The sequence below is a fragment of the Triticum aestivum genome, chromosome 2A, assembly GCF_018294505.1.
Source record: "Triticum aestivum cultivar Chinese Spring chromosome 2A, IWGSC CS RefSeq v2.1, whole genome shotgun sequence".
In the NCBI taxonomy this organism is placed as follows: Eukaryota; Viridiplantae; Streptophyta; class Magnoliopsida; order Poales; family Poaceae; genus Triticum; species Triticum aestivum.
The window spans coordinates 756,169,765-756,187,906 of NC_057797.1; the positions used below are offsets into that span (position 1 = coordinate 756,169,765).

Consider the following 18,142-nt stretch of genomic DNA (forward strand, 5'->3'; position numbering starts at 1 on the left):
CATGTGCCGGCTTCTCAGAGAACAATTTGGCCATGGCTCTTGGTTCCATTACAATCTTCCCATATCCCCTTCCATCGATCTTCACTCCTTTCTTCTCCGCCTCCGACAGCTTCAGGCCATGCAGCAGGTTATTCACCTTCTCCATCTCACACAAGCGAGCACAACGAACTAGTCTCTCGAAAGAATTAGGCTCCCGAGCCCAAAATCAGATCGTGGGTGGAGATCGAGCGGCTATCTGCCTGGAGGTCTAGGCTGCATACCCCGCGAAGAAAACGAGAGGTGCCGAGGGGGGCACCCCCAGGAGCGCCCAGGAGCGCTCCGGCGGCGTCGGGGGGGGGGGGGGGGGGGGGAGGCGCGGAGCAGCCGGAGCACAGAAACCCTAGCGGCGGCGGCGGGAGTCGCCCAGAGAGACGCCAGGGACACAAAACCGTCACCCACGGGACGGACTGCTAGGTCACTAGCTGTGTCCTTGGTCGAGCGGGGGAAGAAAGAAATATTGAATCATTATGTTTTGCGGGATGGACGTTTCCAGCCAAATCGGAGGGGCGGAGCTCGGAAACTTGGGAGGGCTCAGCGCGTGTAAGCGATTTCGGCGCTGTATTCGTTTTATTTCAGACCGTTGTTTTCGCGTGCATGCCAAACAGCTGAATTGGAAATTTGGGAATACCAAATCCAATTCGGGGTCTCCATTACAGACATCCAAACGCAGTGTCATAGTAGAATTTTGCCCCGTTTCATAGATAAAGCAAAACACACAATACAGAGAAGGAGCCAGGGACATCACCTGACGGGCGAACATACAAGATACTGAGATGAGAGCATCCACGGTCGGACTTGGGAGATCCGCCCCCCTAAAAATCCGCGGCGCGCCCACAGATGGCCCAGACGACTCCATATATTTACTGTCGGGCCTTCATAGTCAAACGCAAAGGCTCAAATTCATGAACGTTGATCATATAGCACAAGTTCATCACAATTCGACGGTTTAACAAAGCAACAAAGCACAATAAAATCGTAGTTAGGCTTCGTTGGCTATGGTTTTGTTTGGGTGGACCCGCAGAGGGCCTGGGTTGGCCTTGAAACCCCATGCGACGATAAAGACAATGACCTTTTCTATGCAGCAATGACAATCACCATTGGTGATGTAATGAAGGTGAGTTTTTGGCACTCCCTATGGTTGAATGGGCTCAAACCTAAAGACATTGCTCGGGGCATCTTGGCCATTTCCAAGCGCATCAACAGTTGCATCGCTAAGGCGATGGCCAATAAAGCTTAGGTCAGACATATTTGTCTTACACGGCGGACTTTCGGTTATCCTAATACACCATTTTTGTCCAATGAATAAAATGATCAGGAAGACCTTTCATTTTTAAAACCTCAAACATAAAGTCTCAATTAATTTGATCATACGCTTTTTCGAAGACAACTTTAAACAAGACGGCTGCACAGGTCACTTCTATGTAAGGAGTGAATAGATTCATGCAACAAAACAACACTATCAAGAATAATGCGACCTTTAATGAATGCATTCTGGAGTTTAGAAACAACTTTGTCAGCAATTTTCATAGCTCTACTATTAAGAAGTTTAGTAAAAAAAAAACTTAAATGGCGCATTTAACATACAAATGGGGCGGTACATTTGAATTTTATCAGCCCTCTAGCCTTTAGCTAACAGAGTAACCACCTCATAACCGAGCCTAGAGACAGCTATTTTGGCATCATAAAAGTCATGAAAAAGCTTAAGTAAGACGGTTGCAAATAAGATGCCAAAGGGATGATTGCAAATAAGTGACCACCTCTATGGCTCTATTATGTCTCCTAGAGAAAAGAACATGTTTAACTTCTTCCGTCGTAAACTTGTGGATCAGTCTAGCTTCATCAATCCGATGGCGCATTGCTCCAATGGCGACCAGGCCGACCCGGAGCCGCCGTCGCGGCCGGTGTTAGCTGGCGACGCACTGGCACTCCGGCACCGGATCGGGCACGACCGTCATGTGCTCCGATAATGGCCAGGCCAGCCCGGGCGCACCTAGGACGTGCAGCAGGTGGGCGCGCGCGTGTGGACAGGAGACCCGGCGGGTCGGGGTCAGGTCGTCGCGGCCAGCCAGCCATCCGTCCCACCCCCCGATCGACCCGAGATCCGGCGAAATCGCCCGCGCCCCTGCGATTATCATATATCCACCGGTTCACTTCTCTCTCCGTTGCGCAGTTCCGGCGCCACCGACCGACGAGTATCGGCCCGGCCCGGAGGGAGGCGGCTTCGTGGCAGCTTCCTTCCTGCTGCCCTGCCGTGACGTCGCCCCCGCGCCCCTTTGAAAAACCAAGAGGACAAGGCCACGCGACGGGGCGATGGGGCGCCGCGACGTCGACGTCCCAGTCCCGGGCTGCCTATATAACCCCGCCGCGCCCCGATCCCTTGCCGCCCAGATCACACACCACCACCACACTTCCCCCTCTCTTCTCATCGCCCGAGACACAGAGCACGCACACCCACGCTGTCCTTCCACTTCCACTCACAAATTTTATCACGTCGCCGCCGGCGAAACTCTCCGCTGCCTCGTGCGCCGCCCGTCTGTTTGCCCGCCGGCGCTGCGCTATGAAGGTGACTGCCGTCGGTCCGATTGGGGACTTGGGGGTTTCTTTACGTTGCAGATTTCAGCTGCGGCTCTTGATCTTGCTGCTCCGGGTTCTGATGGTTTTTCTTGTCTGGCGGCCGGGTGCAGAAGGTGGTGCTGAAGCTGGACGTGCACGACGACAGGCAGAAGCAGAAGGCGCTCAAGGCCGTCTCCGCTCTCCACGGTGCTCCTCTTTCTCCCCTGCTTCCTCTTCTCCAATTCCGTCCTCCTACCTTGCTCTGCTTCGTTGTGATCATAGAGCTGGAGAGAATTTTCTGCCGCTGATCCATGCTGGCGATGAAAACTCACTGCGTGCGCGTGGCTCAGGCATCGACAACATGGGCGTGGACGTGAAGGACCAGAAGATGACGGTGGTCGGCAGCATGGACCCCGTTGACGTCGTCGCCAAGCTGCGCAAGGTCTTCCCCGGGGTGGACATCGTCTCCGTCGGCCCGGCCAAGGAGGACAAGAAGGACGGCGACAAGAAAGACGGCGGCGGCGACAAGAAGGACGGCGACAAGGACAAGAAGGACGAGAGCAAGCAGGTGGTGTACCCGCCTCACTACTGGTACCCGCCGCCGCCGCCGCAGCACCACCACCCGCACCCGTACTACTTCGTCCGCAGCGCCGAGGAGGACCCCAACTCATGCGTCATCTGCTGATCGCCTCATCCCCATGGCACCGCCCTGTACATGTACATTTCTAGCTGGGCTGCCGGCGTGCGGCTCACCGGCGGTCACCGGTCGCGACCTGCTCCGGTGGTGGTTGGTGGTTGCTCCACTCGTCAGCCTACCTGCGACAGCGATCGCGATATATATGATCCGTAGATGATGTTGTTTTGTCTTGTTTTTTCGCTTTGGGGGGGATAAAGTAGACGCATCTGCCGAGTTTGTGATGCGCAGATGTGGAATCAAATAACAGTGAGGAAAAGGACTACAAATATATATAAATATATATATATATATATATATATATATATATATATATATATATATATATAAACTTTCTGCAACGAATGCTGATTCCGAGTGGGTGGAGGCTCACCGGGTGCTCTCCAGTGATGATAGGAAATAAAAACACCGTAACGAGTGAAACTTAGGCGGCTAAATTGGTGTCAGTTATGATCTGAAAGTACTCTGAAGCTCTCTGACAGTGTTGTTTTCAGTCACTGGTGATCTCGATGGACGACTCTTCTATTCTATACAGGCAAAAGTGCGTTCACAAGGATCGAATTCCCCATACGGAGCTCGCGTATTTCTATATTTTCTACTGTGTGACTAATTCGAGCTGAATTACCATATGTGCTTATTTCACGTGAAATCGATCACAGATTCTTGGAGGACGTGTGTGATTTTTCATCCATTGAAGGGAAAAACAAATGCATTGCCAAACGCCGAAGGGAGGCCCTCCTTTAAATCAAGAGTCACAGTCATAGGCTCTTCTTATTTTTCTCTTGTCAGAGCCTCACAGAAAAGGCTGTATGTGTTCTTTCTTTTTGTTTTTTGGTTTCTTACTTGGCCGGCCAGCTGGCTGGGCCCACCAACCAGCTCTTAGGCACAATAACAGCTGGTTAGGTGTAACATTCTCCCCTCCTTAAGATGAGGCCTCCCCCCCCCCCCAGATGGTAGCCGTGAGAAATCGCCGGCGTAGCACGTCGTAGTCCTCCCAGGTGGCCGAATCCGGAGACGATGACGACCACTGGATCTTGAGCTGGGCGCAGATGGCATCCGTATGTGCTGCCCAGTCCAGGTCGTCGCCGGCTGGTGCCTCATCCGCCCAGGTTGCCATGGCGCCCAAAGTGGATTCTCTGTCGTACAGGGCCTTGAAGGGTGTGCACTTGAGCGATGAATGGAAGGTCGAGTTGTATCTCCAGGGACGGCGCAGCGCAGGTGCATCTCCAGGCACTGGTTCACCCGCTCGCTCTGGCCATCGGTCTGCGGGTGGTACGCCGTCGAGTACAGTAGATTGGTGCCCGCGCTCTCGAGCAGCTCACGCCAGAGGTTGTGATACGTCTCCGTCGTATCTACTTTTCCAAACACTTTTGCCCTTATTTTGGACTCCAACTTGTACGATTTGAATGGAACTAACCCGGACTGACGTTGTTTTCAGCAGAATTGCCATGATGTTGTTTTATGTGCAGAAAACAAAAGTTTTTGGAATGACCTGAAACTCCACAGAATATCTTACAATAAATAATAAAAAATCCTCGCCAAAGATGAAGACCACGGGGGCCACACCCTTTCCACGAGGGTGGGGGGCGCCCCCCTAGGGCGCGCCCCCTACCTCGTGGGCCCCTTGGAGACCTCCCGACTCCAACTCCAACTCTATATAACTACTTTCGGGGAGAAAAAATAAGAGAGAAGAAATCATCGCGTTTTACGATACGGAGCCGCCGCCAAGCCCTAAAACCTCTCGGGAGGGCTGATCTGGAGTCCGTTCGGGGCTCCGGAGAGGGATTCATCACCGTCGTCATCATCAACCATCCTCCATCACCAATTTCATGATGCTCACCGCCGTGCGTGAGTAATTCCATCGTAGACTTGCTGGACGGTGATGGGTTGGATGAGATTTAGCATGTAATCGAGTTAGTTTTGTTAGGATTTGATCCCTAGTATCCACTATGTTCTGAGATTGATGTTGCTATGACTTTGCTATGCTTAATGCTTGTCACTAGGGCCCGAGTGCCATGATTTCAGATCTGAACCTATTATGTTTTCATCAATATATGAGAGTTCTTGATCCTATCTTGCAAGTCTATAGTCACCTATTATGTGTTATGATCCGTTAACCCCGAAGTGACAATAATCGGGATACTTACCGGTGATGACCGTAGTTTGAGGAGTTCATGTATTCATTATATGCTAATGCTTTGTTCCGGTTCTCTATTAAAAGGAGGCCTTAATATCCCTCAGTTTCCATTAGGACCCCGCTGCCACGGGAGGGTAGGACAAAAGATGCCATGCAAGTTCTTTTTCATAAGTACGTATGACTATATTCGGAATACATGCCTACATTACATTGACGAATTGGAGCTAGTTATGTGTCACCCTATGTTATGTCTGTTACATGATGAACCGCATCCGGCATAATTATTCATCATTGATCCGATGCCTACGAGCTTTCCATATACTCGTAGAATATGTAGGAGCCAATATGAGCATCCAGGTTCCGCTATTGGTTATTGACCGGAGACGTGTCTCGGTCATGTCTACATAGTTCTCGAACCCGTAGGGTCCGCACGCTTAAAGTTCAGTGACGATCGTAATTAGGGTTTTTGTGTTTTGATGTACCGAAGGTTGTTCGGAGTCCCGGATGTGATCACGGACATGATGAGGAGTCTCGAAATGGTCGAGACATAAAGATTGATATATTGGAAGCCTATATTTGGATATCGGAAACGTTCCGGATGAAATTGGGATTTTACCGGAGTATCGGGGGGTTACCGGAACCCCCCCGGGGGTTATTGGGCCTACATGGGCCATAACGGAGAAGAGGAGGGCCGGCCAGGGCAGGCCGCGTGCCCCCTCCCCTCCTAGTCCGAATAGGACAATGAAGGGGGGGGGCCCTTTCCTCTTTCTCCCTTCCTCCTTCCTTTTCCAACAAGGCAAGAGGGGGGAGTCCTACTCCCGGTTGGAGTAGGACTCCTCCAGGCGCACCCATAGGGCCGGCCGCACCTCCCTCTCTCCCTCCTTTATATACTGAGGCAAGGGGGCACCCCATGACACACAAGTTGATCCTCGTGATCGTTCCTTAGCCCTGTGCGGTGCCCCCTTCCACCATATTCCACCTCGGTCATATCGTAGCGGTGTTTAGGCGAAGCCCTGCGTCGGTAGAACATCATCACCGTCATCACGCCGTCGTGCTGACGAAACTCTTCCTCAACGTTTTGCTGGATCGGAACTCGAGGGACGTCACCGAGTTGAACGTGTGCAGAACTCGGATGTGCCGTACGTTCGGTACTTGGATCGGTCGGATCGGGAAGACGTACGACTACTTCCTCTACGTTGTGTCAACACTTTTGTTGCCGGTCTACGAGGGTACGTAGACAACACTCTCCCCTCTCGTTGCTATGCATCACCATGATCTTGCGTGTGCGTAGAATTTTTTTTTAAATTACTACGTTCCCCAACAGAATCCACCGCTGCAACTATAACTTCGCCTATCTCTACATCTACATCAGAATAAACAACCTACGTCTACCTCCACACTATAAGCAGGGGAGAAAAGGACCACAACAAGCAGATGGATTAGAACCCCCACATACAACAAGCTCCTACACAACTCAGGTAAGCAGAAGGATGGGAAATGGAGCGCTAGGCATGGCGGACTAGAAACAAACACGGCAGCAACATGCACCTACCACGGATCCACGGACAACAGCAAGAACAAATGAACCATGGATCCACGGATCCAAAACTTACCTAGATCCAGAACTACACAGCCACGAGACAAGCAAAAGCACACAGGGAAACACGAGAGACAAGGACAACCAACCGCGACAGCGGGGATCAAAGAGAAAAGGGAGGAGAAATCGAATCGAGCGGTGGAATAGCTCGGAATCGCCATGAACATAAGAAATCGCCTCCTCTCCTCCTCCGCTCGAGCTCCTTCCCTTCTCGTTGCCTTATCAAAACAAAACCCCCAAAATGAAAGTGGAAACAGTGCCGGGCCGGGGACGGTAACGGGCTGAGACAGGAAAACCAAACCCGATAAACCAACACGAATCAACCCGAACAAATGAAACGCCAGCACGAAGAAAAAAGAAATCAACACGAATATCTGCGCGAGAATGGCAGAACACGGATTTGATTGACGACGAATTGAAAAACACTCGACTGTAAAATAGCAAATCGGTAAAAATTTCAACGAAATTTCAGTAAAATTTCCGAAATTTCGCATATTTCAGTGGGGTCCGAAATATTATCAACACCAAAATTTCGATGCAAACTCAAACAGATTTTCAAATGTATTTAAATTATTTTAGGATTCAATAAAATTAAGCTAAATTTGAAATCGGAAAATCCGAAATATGCGAAATTTCACATATTTCGATGGGCTCCGAAATTATTTTGTTTTCGAAATTAAAAACCTTGAACGTGAGCATTCAAAGTTCTACCTTTTCATCCGTGATGATGGGGAACTCGTCGATTTGGTAGGGAGGGGCCAGATGACGAAACGTTCACCTTTGTGACGAGCAGATGATTGTTAACGAAAATATTCTAGAGTCCATATCTTGTACACGGTTTTGGTTAGAGATAAAACCAAATCGTATTTGTACTTTCCTTCTTCTTGTTTCCCACGTATGTGACAATCAGATCCTGTACATGCCGTGATGGAGGCTGTTTCCATCCTATATAAACACGCAGACGCGGCCTACTCAGGTAGGTAGAAACGCTTACCAAATTTACATGGTAATCAGAACCAACCTTCCAAAACACATCTAGTTTCCATCCTTTCCTCCACCTTCCATCCATGGCGTCCTCCAGTACCACGGCGCCGGCTCTCTACTCCAACCAAATCTCCGAGAAGCTTACTCGTGAGAACCATCTGCTATGGAAGGCCCAGGTGCTTCCGCAGATCAGGGGCGCTGGGTTGTACGGGTACCTAGATGGATCCGTCGCGGCACCAGAAGAGAAGATCTCAACCACGGACAAGGAGGGCAAGGTCACCTCCGTCCCCAACCCCGACTTCATCGCCTGGAGAGGGCAGGATCAGCAGGTCCTGTCCTACATCATCAACTCGCTGTCCAAGGAGGTACTCGTTCAGGTTCTTCATCTGGAGACCTCACACGCGGTATGGAGTGCCCTCACCAACATGTTTTCATCTCACTCCCGATCCCGCATCAACAATCTGCGCATCTCCCTCGCCAATGCTCAGAAGGGGAACCAATCTGTCCCGGCCTACTTTGCCCGGATGAAAGGTTTCGCCGATGAGCTTGCTGCTGCTGGAAAACCAGTTGGCGAGGATGAGCTCATCTCGTTTATCCTTGCTGGCCTCGATATGGACTACACCCCATTAGTCTCTGCCCTTGATGCGCAGACTACTCCTGTATCTCTTGATGCTCTCTATGGACAGATGGCGAATTTCGATCAACGGGTCGAGCTGCTGCAAGGGACCAACTCCGGCTTCAAGTCCTCGGCTAACATGGCTGCACGAGGGCGCGGGCGTGGCCGTGGCGCTCCTCGTGGTCGCGGCGGAGGCCGTGGCAGTAGCAACACGAGGGGTGGCAGCAGCACCAACGGCAACAACAACGCCCATCCCTTCAACAACAACAACAGGGGTGGACGTACAGGCAACATCAACAACAACCGTCCGACTTGCCAGATCTGCGGCAAGTCAGGCCATACGGCCATGGACTGCTGGTACCGCTTCACCGACGATTACCTTCCAGAAGAGAAGTCAGCGGGCGCCGCCAACCTGTCCTCCTACGGGGTGGACACCAACTGGTACGCCGACAGCGGGGCGACAAATCACATCACCGGAGAGCTAGAGAAGCTCACCGTCCGCGACAACTACCGCGGCACCGATCAGATCCACACCGCTGATGGTTCAGGTATGGACATATCCCATATTGGTCATTCGGTTATTAACACTCTCAATGATCAAATTCATCTCAGAAATATCTTGCATGTCCCCCACGCATCTAAAAATCTCCTTTCAGTGCATAAAATTGCTGTTGACAATCATGCTTATCTTGAGTTTTGGCCTACTTTTTTTGTGATTAAGGACCAAACAACGGGGAGAATTCTCTATCGAGGCAGATGTAGGGGAGGCCTCTATCCATTGATTCCAATTAGGACGTCGAATAAACAAGCCTTCGGTGCCATCAAGCTATCTCCAACACGGTGGCACGATCGTCTTGGCCATCCATCTTTTTCTATTGTTCAACGTGTGCTTAGGAATAATAAGCTCCCTTGTCATGGAGAGCTAAACCTTGAGTCTGTTTGTGATTCTTGCCAAAGAGCAAAGAGTCATCAGTTACCTTATCAAGTGTCCACAAGTGTGTCTACTGTTCCTCTTGAGTTAGTATTCTCTGATGTATGGGGTGATGCTCCTATTTCTGTTGGTAGACACAAATATTATGTTAGTTTCATCGATGATTACAGTAAATTTACTTGGATCTATCTTATTAAAAATAAATCCGATGTTTTTGAGGTTTTCCGCAATTTCCAAGCACATGTTGAACGAAAATTCGGCCGCAAAATTCTCGCTGTCCAATCTGATTGGGGCGGTGAATACGAGAAACTAAACCCTTTCTTTCAAAAGATTGGGATCTCACATCATGTCTCCTGCCCTCACACTCATCAACAAAATGGGTCGGCAGAGAGAAAACACAGACACATTGTTGAAGTCGGTCTCGCCCTCCTAGCCAATGCATCCATGCCACTTAAATTCTGGGATGAAGCCTTCTTAGCAGCCACCTATCTCATTAATATTCTGCCAAGTAGTGCTATCAATTTTGACATTCCCTTTGAACGTCTATTTCACACCAAGCCTAACTATGCATCGCTCCGTGTTTTTGGTTGCGCATGTTGGCCTAACTTGCGCCCATACAACACTCAAAAATTATCCTTCCGCTCAAACAATGCGTTTTCTTAGGCTATAGTCCTCGTCACAAAGGAGTTAAATGTCTCGATGTCTCCACGGGTCGCATTTATATTTCTCGCGACGTGGTATTTGATGAGACTGTTTTTCCTTTTGCTTCGCTTCATCCCAATGCAGGAGCTCTACTTAGGAAAGAAATCTCCCTCCTACCAGAATCTCTTAAAAATCCTTCATCCTTTGATCATGGGGGTGATAATAACTGTGATGATCAAAATATGGCATATGTTACTGACCAAACTGATGCAGGGAATAACACAGGAGGTGCAGAACCCATACAAAAAAATCTGGGCGAAAACCACGTCGAAACCAGGCTAAATTTGGCAAGAAACGATCCTTTATTTTATGCTGCAGATGAGGACACAGGCACAGGACACGGAGGTGATCCTGGCGCGCGATCCCAGGCAGATCGCCCTGCAGCAGCAGACACGGGCGGCGCAGAGGCTGCAAATCCGAGCTGCACGCGCGGGCAATCAGGAGGCGACATGCGGACGGCTGTCGAGCGCTCCCCCGACCGCTCCGGGCCCGCTGGCTCCCCAGGCGCCAATGCCCCGTCTTCACCTGGGCCGCCTGGGCGCTCCCCCGACCGCACGCGAGTGCGCGCTGCGTCTTCTGGGCCAGCTGGCTCGCCAGGCGCCAATGCCCCGTCTCCACCTGGGCCGCCTGGGCCTGATTCACCTGCTGCAGCGGACGTCAGCGACAACGATCGCCAGGATGGTTCGATTTCGGGATCACCTGCGTCCGCTAACGAGGTGGGCGCTGGATCTTCTGTGGCTGATCGCCAGGTGGGCTCCGGATCTTCTACGGCTGGATCTGGACCAGTCCCAACTGGTGCTATCGTGAGAGGGCGCACACGCTCTAAATCAGGCATCTCAAAACCACTACTCCCCTCAGACGGTACAGTACTCTATGAGAAAAATTTTAAGGTCAAATATGCATCGTTTTGTGCAACAGGAGAGCCGCAAAATGTGCAAGAGGCCTTAAACAATACAAACTGGAGAAAGGCTATGGATGTTGAGTATTCAGCATTAATGAAAAATAAGACTTGGCACTTAGTTCCAGCCAATCATCGAAAAAATGTTATTGATTGTAAATGGGTTTATAGAATAAAAAAGAAAGCTGATGGCAGTATAGATAGATATAAAGCTAGATTAGTAGCAAAAGGATTCAAGCAAAGATATGGAATAGACTATGAGGATACATTCAGTCCAGTAGTTAAAGCTGCTACTATCAGACTTGTTTTGTCTATTGCTGTATCCAGGAGATGGAGTTTAAGGCAGCTAGATGTGGAGAACGCGTTCCTTCATGGTGTTCTGGAAGAAGAAGTCTACATGAGACAACCACCTGGTTATGAAGACAAAAACTCACCCTTTCATGTGTGCAAGCTAGATAAGGCTCTTTATGGACTCAAGCAAGCTCCAAGAGCATGGTACTCTCGCTTAAGCTTGAGACTGCAGGAATTGGGATTTTCCCCTTCAAAGGCCGACACCTCCCTATTTATCTTTAATAAGTCCGGGGTGACAATATTTGTGCTCATATATGTTGATGACATTATTGTAACCAGCTCCTCTCAGGAAGCAGTTTCAGCATTGTTGCAGGACTTGAGCTCTAGCTTTGCATTGAAGGACTTGGGAGATTTACACTTCTTCCTTGGGATTGAGGTAAAGAAAACTCAGGATGGTATTGTATTAACACAACATAAATATGCTTCAGAAATCTTGACCAGAGTTGGCATGAAAGATTGCAAACCATCACCAACCCCTCTATCAAGCACTGAAAAATTGTCAGCCTATGATGGTGAACCTCTTGGACCAGATGACAGTACAAGGTACAGGAGTATTGTTGGAGCATTGCAATATTTGACTCTTACAAGACCTGACATTTCTTTTTCAGTCAATAAAGTTTGTCAATACTTGCATGCGCCAACTACTGTTCATTGGACAGCAGTAAAGAGAATTCTCAGATATGTTAAGTTCACCATAGATACAGGTCTTGCATTTAGGAAGACACCATCTACATTGGTAAGTGCCTTCTCAGATGCAGATTGGGCAGGATGTGTTGATGATAGAAGATCAACAGGAGGGTTTGCTATATTTTATGGATCAAATCTAATATCCTGGAGTGCCAGAAAACAAGCCACTGTATCTCGGTCAAGTACTGAAGCAGAGTATAAGGCATTAGCAAATGCAACAGCTGAAATCATTTGGGTGCAGTCATTACTCAGAGAATTGGGTATGCCTACAAGACAACCTCCGTGCTTGTGGTGTGATAATCTTGGGGCGACCTATCTCTCAGCTAATCCTGTTTTTCATGCTCGTACTAAGCATATTGAAATTGATTACCACTTTGTCAGAGAAAGGGTAGCGAAGAAACTTCTTCAAATACAGTTTGTATCTTCAAAGGATCAGGTTGCAGATGGGTTCACAAAAGCTTTACCAGTACGGAATCTAGAAGAGTTTCGGCGCAATCTCACTCTTACCAAAGTGTGATTGAGGTGGGCTGTTAACGAAAATATTCTAGAGTCCATATCTTGTACACGGTTTTGGTTAGAGATAAAACCAAATCGTATTTGTACTTTCCTTCTTCTTGTTTCCCACGTATGTAACAATCAGATCCTGTACATGCCGTGATGGAGGCTGTTTCCATCCTATATAAACACGCAGACGCGGCCTACTCAGGTAGGTAGAAACGCTTACCAAATTTACAATGATGACAACAGGCGTGTGTTTGATGAATTGAGCAGGTGTTCATCTATGTTCCGGGGAAAAAACAACGGAGAGCCCGCACGGAAGCCGATGCTCTTCATCTCTAGTGCGGAGGGCATCGGATGTTGGGGTGCGTCTCAGCGGCAGACGGAGTCTGATGGTGGATGGATCCGTTGAGGCCTCGTGTAATCCTGGTGCATTGCGGCCTCACCCGTCTGTCCTCTTATAGTGAGGTGTCGGTGGCGCAAGTCCGGGTTCGGGGGAAACCCCTGGCTGGTTGTTCAGCCACGGCAGCGGCGACGCCGAAGGGCGTCACTTTCCTCCCTAAAGGCACTACTGAGGACCCTTCCTCCCACCCCGGGCCACTTCCTCGAGCGAACGCTCAAAATTTGTTGTGGGTTGGTTAGCGACGGCGTCATGAGCATCATGTTCTACTTGAGGACAACGTATCGGGAAGGTTGGCCTTGGAAGAGTGGTGTCTTAGTGTAGAGGTTTCCGACGGCTTTGAGTTTCGAGCAATGGCTTTTCTTGCAGGCCCGGCGCTGTTTCTTTGGTGGTGCTCTCCAGTTCGGCGTGTGCTGACATGTCCAAACGGGCCGACGACCTTGTCCCTGCCGAAAGGGGATAGCGTTCCCCTTCTCGGAAACGACACGACTATGATGACGAGTGGCCAGTCCCTCGATGTGAATATTGGCCATGTTTTCGACGTATCGTCTCCTAGGCTCATCCTTGGTGTTGTTCTTTAGCCTTCGATTGCCCTAGTAGCTTTGCCTCTCCATTTGGGTGTCTGAGGACGACATCTCTATAATCGGCGTGGTGTAGTTCGTGCTTCGACGTCATGCTTTGATGTCATTGCCCTAGTAAGTTTCCGTAACCATGCTTTCGATGTCAAGATGGGTTAGGTCTCCTTATTCGGTCTTTGCCTTCTTCCCCAAATTGATAGTCCATGCTTCATATCGTCGCCACCTTCTTCCCCGAATCGATAATTCGTGCTTCGGACCATCGTCATTGGTGTCTCTTGGAGACGCTCGTAACATTCGATGACTTATTCATCACACCCGCGACACGGAGGAGGTGTGCCATTGAACTAGACTCATGACGCACCATCAACTTACACAGGTCAAAGACGACAACGAACCCCTCAAACCCGCTTGTAATTTTCATTTTCGTCGGTCGTGCTCTTGCAAGGCTCGGATTTGGATTTGGATTTGGACTAACTCTGCCTTAATGCGCTATGTATGAAGCATTCTTCAACATCATTCTTGCAGTCTAGAATTTCCTCGATGATCATAGCATGGGGGCTTCCCTAATTTTTTTTGATATCTTTAACCACCAATGAGCAATCCATTGCTATATGCACTAGATGACCCGTTGCGCCAATGGCGCAAGGGGCGAGAGCAAGGGAAGTATGGTTGGAATATGTATTTCATATAGAAATGCATCTTTAGATCACATCATGTTAGCTCTTGAGCGGAAGATGGACGGCGAAAGGCAGGGCACAACTTTTCCTCATTGTTATGCGTTGTAATCAGCACATTTGGTTTTCTTGTTGAGCAATTGATGCTTTAAATAATGAAAACCAGCGGAAATAGATAACTATAGATAAGAGTGGCATCATGGATATTAATAGATGGATGTACATCACCAGAGGTTATATAGGCAGGGGCATAAGCGCAGTGTTGGAAAAGCAACATAGCATCGTTCAAAAGGCAAACGATGGCATTTATAAGACATGAAAGTAGCTTAGTTCGGATCTTAAACAGGGAAATGCATCAACAAAGGTTTGGCATGACTCTATGAGCGCCAAAGACCTCATTTGTAAACACGGCAGCAACACAGCAGTCTTCACTTGTTCTTGTGGACGGCGCCCTTAGCAGTGAGGGTGGAAGTAGCGAGGGTCAAGGCATCAAGCTTCTATATACAAATCAACCTGATGAAAAAGACAGAAAAGTTCATAAGACAAGAGATCCACATGCCATCGCAAGTTAATAAGAGTTAAATTGGTACCATAATAAAGCCAGTTATGTATGTAGTCCATTAGTTACTGATAAAAGGTGTAGACATGAATAAATACATCAGTTGATATAGAAGGCATAAGGCAAGGATAAATCGGTGAAAGGACTATAGGTATCGTCAGGATACTAAACAATATTCTAGAATCACCTGACATCATTTCTGGGTATCTATATATCATATAAAAGACAACACAATGTAAACCATGGTAAGTGGAAAATAACCAAAAGAAAGGCATGAACAAATCTGTGAAAGAAGTATAGGTCGTTGGAATAGACGTACCACACACGCATGCTTATCCCCAAGCATGGATCAACTACTTTTTTTTTGATGAACCGGTCTTTGTAGTAGCAGCAGCATCAGAATGTTTTCAGCAAAAGGAGTATATGAGAGATATATATTCATATTGTATATGAATAGGGAAAAAACCTAACAAGGCAAACTAAGGAAACAGAGGAATCAAAACTATAATTGCTATAGCATCAGAAGATCCACTGCACGGCGTTTCCTAGCTAATTTTTTAATGATCCATGCGTGCATTTCCAGTTTGGATAGGCAGGTAAAAGCATCTTTTGCTTCATTGCAGAGAGAGGGCGTACATTTTAAGTCTGGGTGGCTGAGCAAGTGCAGTTTCCATGGTCTTAGCAAGTGCAGTGGCAGCAGTACCATCGTCAACATCAGGTCAGTTTAGATCCCTGTGGCAGCGCCAAGTTAACCATTGGGAACCATGCAAGAGGAAAGCAACAAAAAATTGAAAGAGGAAGCTAAATCCAATAGAAATGCTAACAGTCGTTGAAACAGATGAATCTATGGAAGCTGGTGTCATCACCTGGGCACTGTTCTACTGCCAAACAAGGATACGTGCATGGGGCAGACCCCTCTTTTGGAACTCCACAGTGTGGACAACTGGAGAACAGAAAGATAAATGAAAGACAGGATAAGCAAGATGTATGGCTAAGGAAAAGTGGGTTAGAGGAAGAAATGGCACCGGGCACAGTACCAGCAACGACAGTCCCGAACACCTGCCCGGTGCTGATTTTCTGCAGGTAATCAAGAAGCTTCATCTGATGCACCCGTACGGTAATATCAGTCCTGTCGACTGCTTTTTGCCCATGTTCAAGACCCTGAACTATCTCAGGCCACTCCAGATCACACGCGAAGGTCGTGATTATATCAGGCAAGCCATGTGCATGTGAAGCAGTCACTTCATCGTGGAAGTTTTCTCACTTCTATGCCTAATAATCAGATTCTGGGATCATCAGAATGCAGATGTGATTTAATTAGCACGATGCAAGGGCAATCATTTCAGCTGCAACATATGTCTTCATCACTTGTAATTAAATAAGAAACTTCAGCTGCAACATATGTCTTCATCAGCTTAATAAATATATAATGGCAGTTCTGGCTGGTACTTAACATGGAGCAGCGGCAACCTCATATACTCAACAGACAACATCAACCTATAAAGAAAATGTGAACCAAATCAAAGTGGCATTGCTCCAAACCATAGAGCATACCTGAAAATCCGCTTCTCCATATCTTTTCTCTCAAATAGAGGCATGCTGAATCCCTCACATAAGAGGTTGCCAGTGCGTACGTCAAGCCAACAAAAAAGAACAGGAGAGCCCAACCTACAAAAAAAAAAGAATGCAATTCTTTTACAACAACGAATCATAGAGCAAGCAAATGACAAGGGACCAAAAGAGAAGCAATCAACATGGCTCAGCATGCAAGCGGATGGCGTAATCTGCCACTGCAGCAGCTTGGATTTTCATCGAACGCTTTATAGGTAGATACAAAAACGAATCTACACAAACAGGGATGAGATATTCTGTTGTTAAATTGAAAAAATAAGTGAAAAGGAGAGGGGAGAAGGCAAATCAGGAGGGGGGGGGGGGGGTGTGAAGAGGTGTGGGTACCTGCAGAGGCCAGATGCGGCAGAGGATTCATCGGAACTATATTACATAGAAGCTCAGCTACGGCGGCCACCCGTGCTTCTCCTCTTGACCACGACCACGACGCCGCCCGGACTCCCGCCATGCTCCACCACAACCAGGCCACAACCAGGCCACCCGTGCTTCAGCTGCGGCGCCCACCCGTGCTCCCTCCTCCAACGCCATCTTCCCATCTCCACCTCCCCATGGAAAGGGCAAGACAGGAGGCATCGACCGGCGGGTGGCGCCATCAGCAAGGAAGAGAGGAAGAGGCGCTGCAGGAAGGAGGAGGCCGTTGCGAGGAGAGGAGGGGGAAAAGGCGACGTCAGGGGAGGAGAGAGGATGCGGTGGCGGCGGCGGCTGGGAATCGGGAGGAGATGGGTGGATTTTTCACAGCGGGGAATCGCGTCTAGGTTAATCCCTGTCTCGGTAGAAACACGCGCACCCAAATGCATCGAAAAACCACCTCGTTTCTTGGCCCCACGACCAAACCAGCCCCACCCGTCATAGAACATCAAACGAAAAGCTCAGGTAGAGAAGAGATTAACGGTGTACCGACCGCCAGCAGATGAAAAAGCACTGTGGTAAAAGAATCGTTCGGTCGACGACGGCGTGCGCGCGCGATGGCTTCAGAAGGGCGGGTAGCATAGCGTCCTTTAGAGCATTATTATTATTACTAGTAGTACCCCTAAACCCTCAAATCCTTAAAAATAACCGCTTTTTTACGGGTTGACACGAAAAAATCGCAAAAAATAGAACCCATTAACCCTTAAACCTTCAAATTTTTTTAAAGGCTCAACCCCTATTCTCCTTCCCAGCCTGTAGAAACAGGGGTTGGCAGCCCAACCCCTCCCCGACCCGGTTCCCTCGCCAGTTTCGCGCGGGGGGGAGTTTTCAGCTCCCCCTCCCCCGATCCGGCCGCCGCCGGCCTTCGGCCGCCCTGCCCGGCCGCCCTCCCGCCGCGCCGCGCCCCGGCGCTCCATCCTCGGCCGCCCCTCCGCCTCCCCGCCCCGTCGCGCACCGTCCTGCCGCCTCCCCGCCCCGGCCGCGCCTCCTCCTCCCCGCCCCGACGTCCCCTCCTGCCTCCCCTGCGCCGCCGCGGCCCGGCCGCCCTCCCGCCTCCCATCAAATCCGTCAGCTCCGCTGATCCGGACGAGGCAGAGCACAAGCTCCCGGTCGGATTTGGCCTCGAGGGCCTCCGGGGCCCGATCCAAAGCCGCCATGGCCGTCCCCGCGTGAGCCCCATCGTCCTGCGTGGCCGGCAACTGATCCC

At 49.4% G+C, this 18,142-nt stretch overlaps 1 protein-coding gene, 1 long non-coding RNA gene and 1 pseudogene across 3 annotated transcripts; 2 read left to right on the top strand and 1 right to left on the bottom strand.

Annotated features, from left to right (window-relative positions):
* The first annotated feature begins 2,403 nt into the window (after positions 1–2,403).
* On the top strand, positions 2,404–3,494 carry LOC123186481 (heavy metal-associated isoprenylated plant protein 39). The gene is made up of 3 exons (XM_044598245.1): positions 2,404–2,602; positions 2,724–2,799; positions 2,943–3,494. Exons 1-3 carry the CDS (start codon positions 2,597–2,599, stop codon positions 3,275–3,277), a joined length of 417 nt encoding a protein of 138 aa, XP_044454180.1. The 5' UTR covers positions 2,404–2,596; the 3' UTR covers positions 3,278–3,494.
* Positions 3,495–8,567: 5,073 nt separating this feature from the next.
* On the top strand, positions 8,568–8,706 carry LOC123038459 (uncharacterized; annotated as a pseudogene).
* A 5,898-nt stretch (positions 8,707–14,604) lies between these two features.
* Positions 14,605–17,299, bottom strand: LOC123186482 (uncharacterized). Of its 2 annotated transcripts, XR_006493642.1 has the most exons (6): positions 16,855–17,299; positions 16,453–16,566; positions 15,936–16,184; positions 15,765–15,841; positions 15,218–15,630; positions 14,605–14,852 (listed from the first exon to the last, which is right to left on the bottom strand). It is a non-coding gene; the product is annotated as an uncharacterized lncRNA (long non-coding RNA). The 2 variants fall into 2 exon arrangements; XR_006493643.1 differs by having other exon boundaries at positions 15,936–16,566.
* Positions 17,300–18,142: the final 843 nt, after the last annotated feature.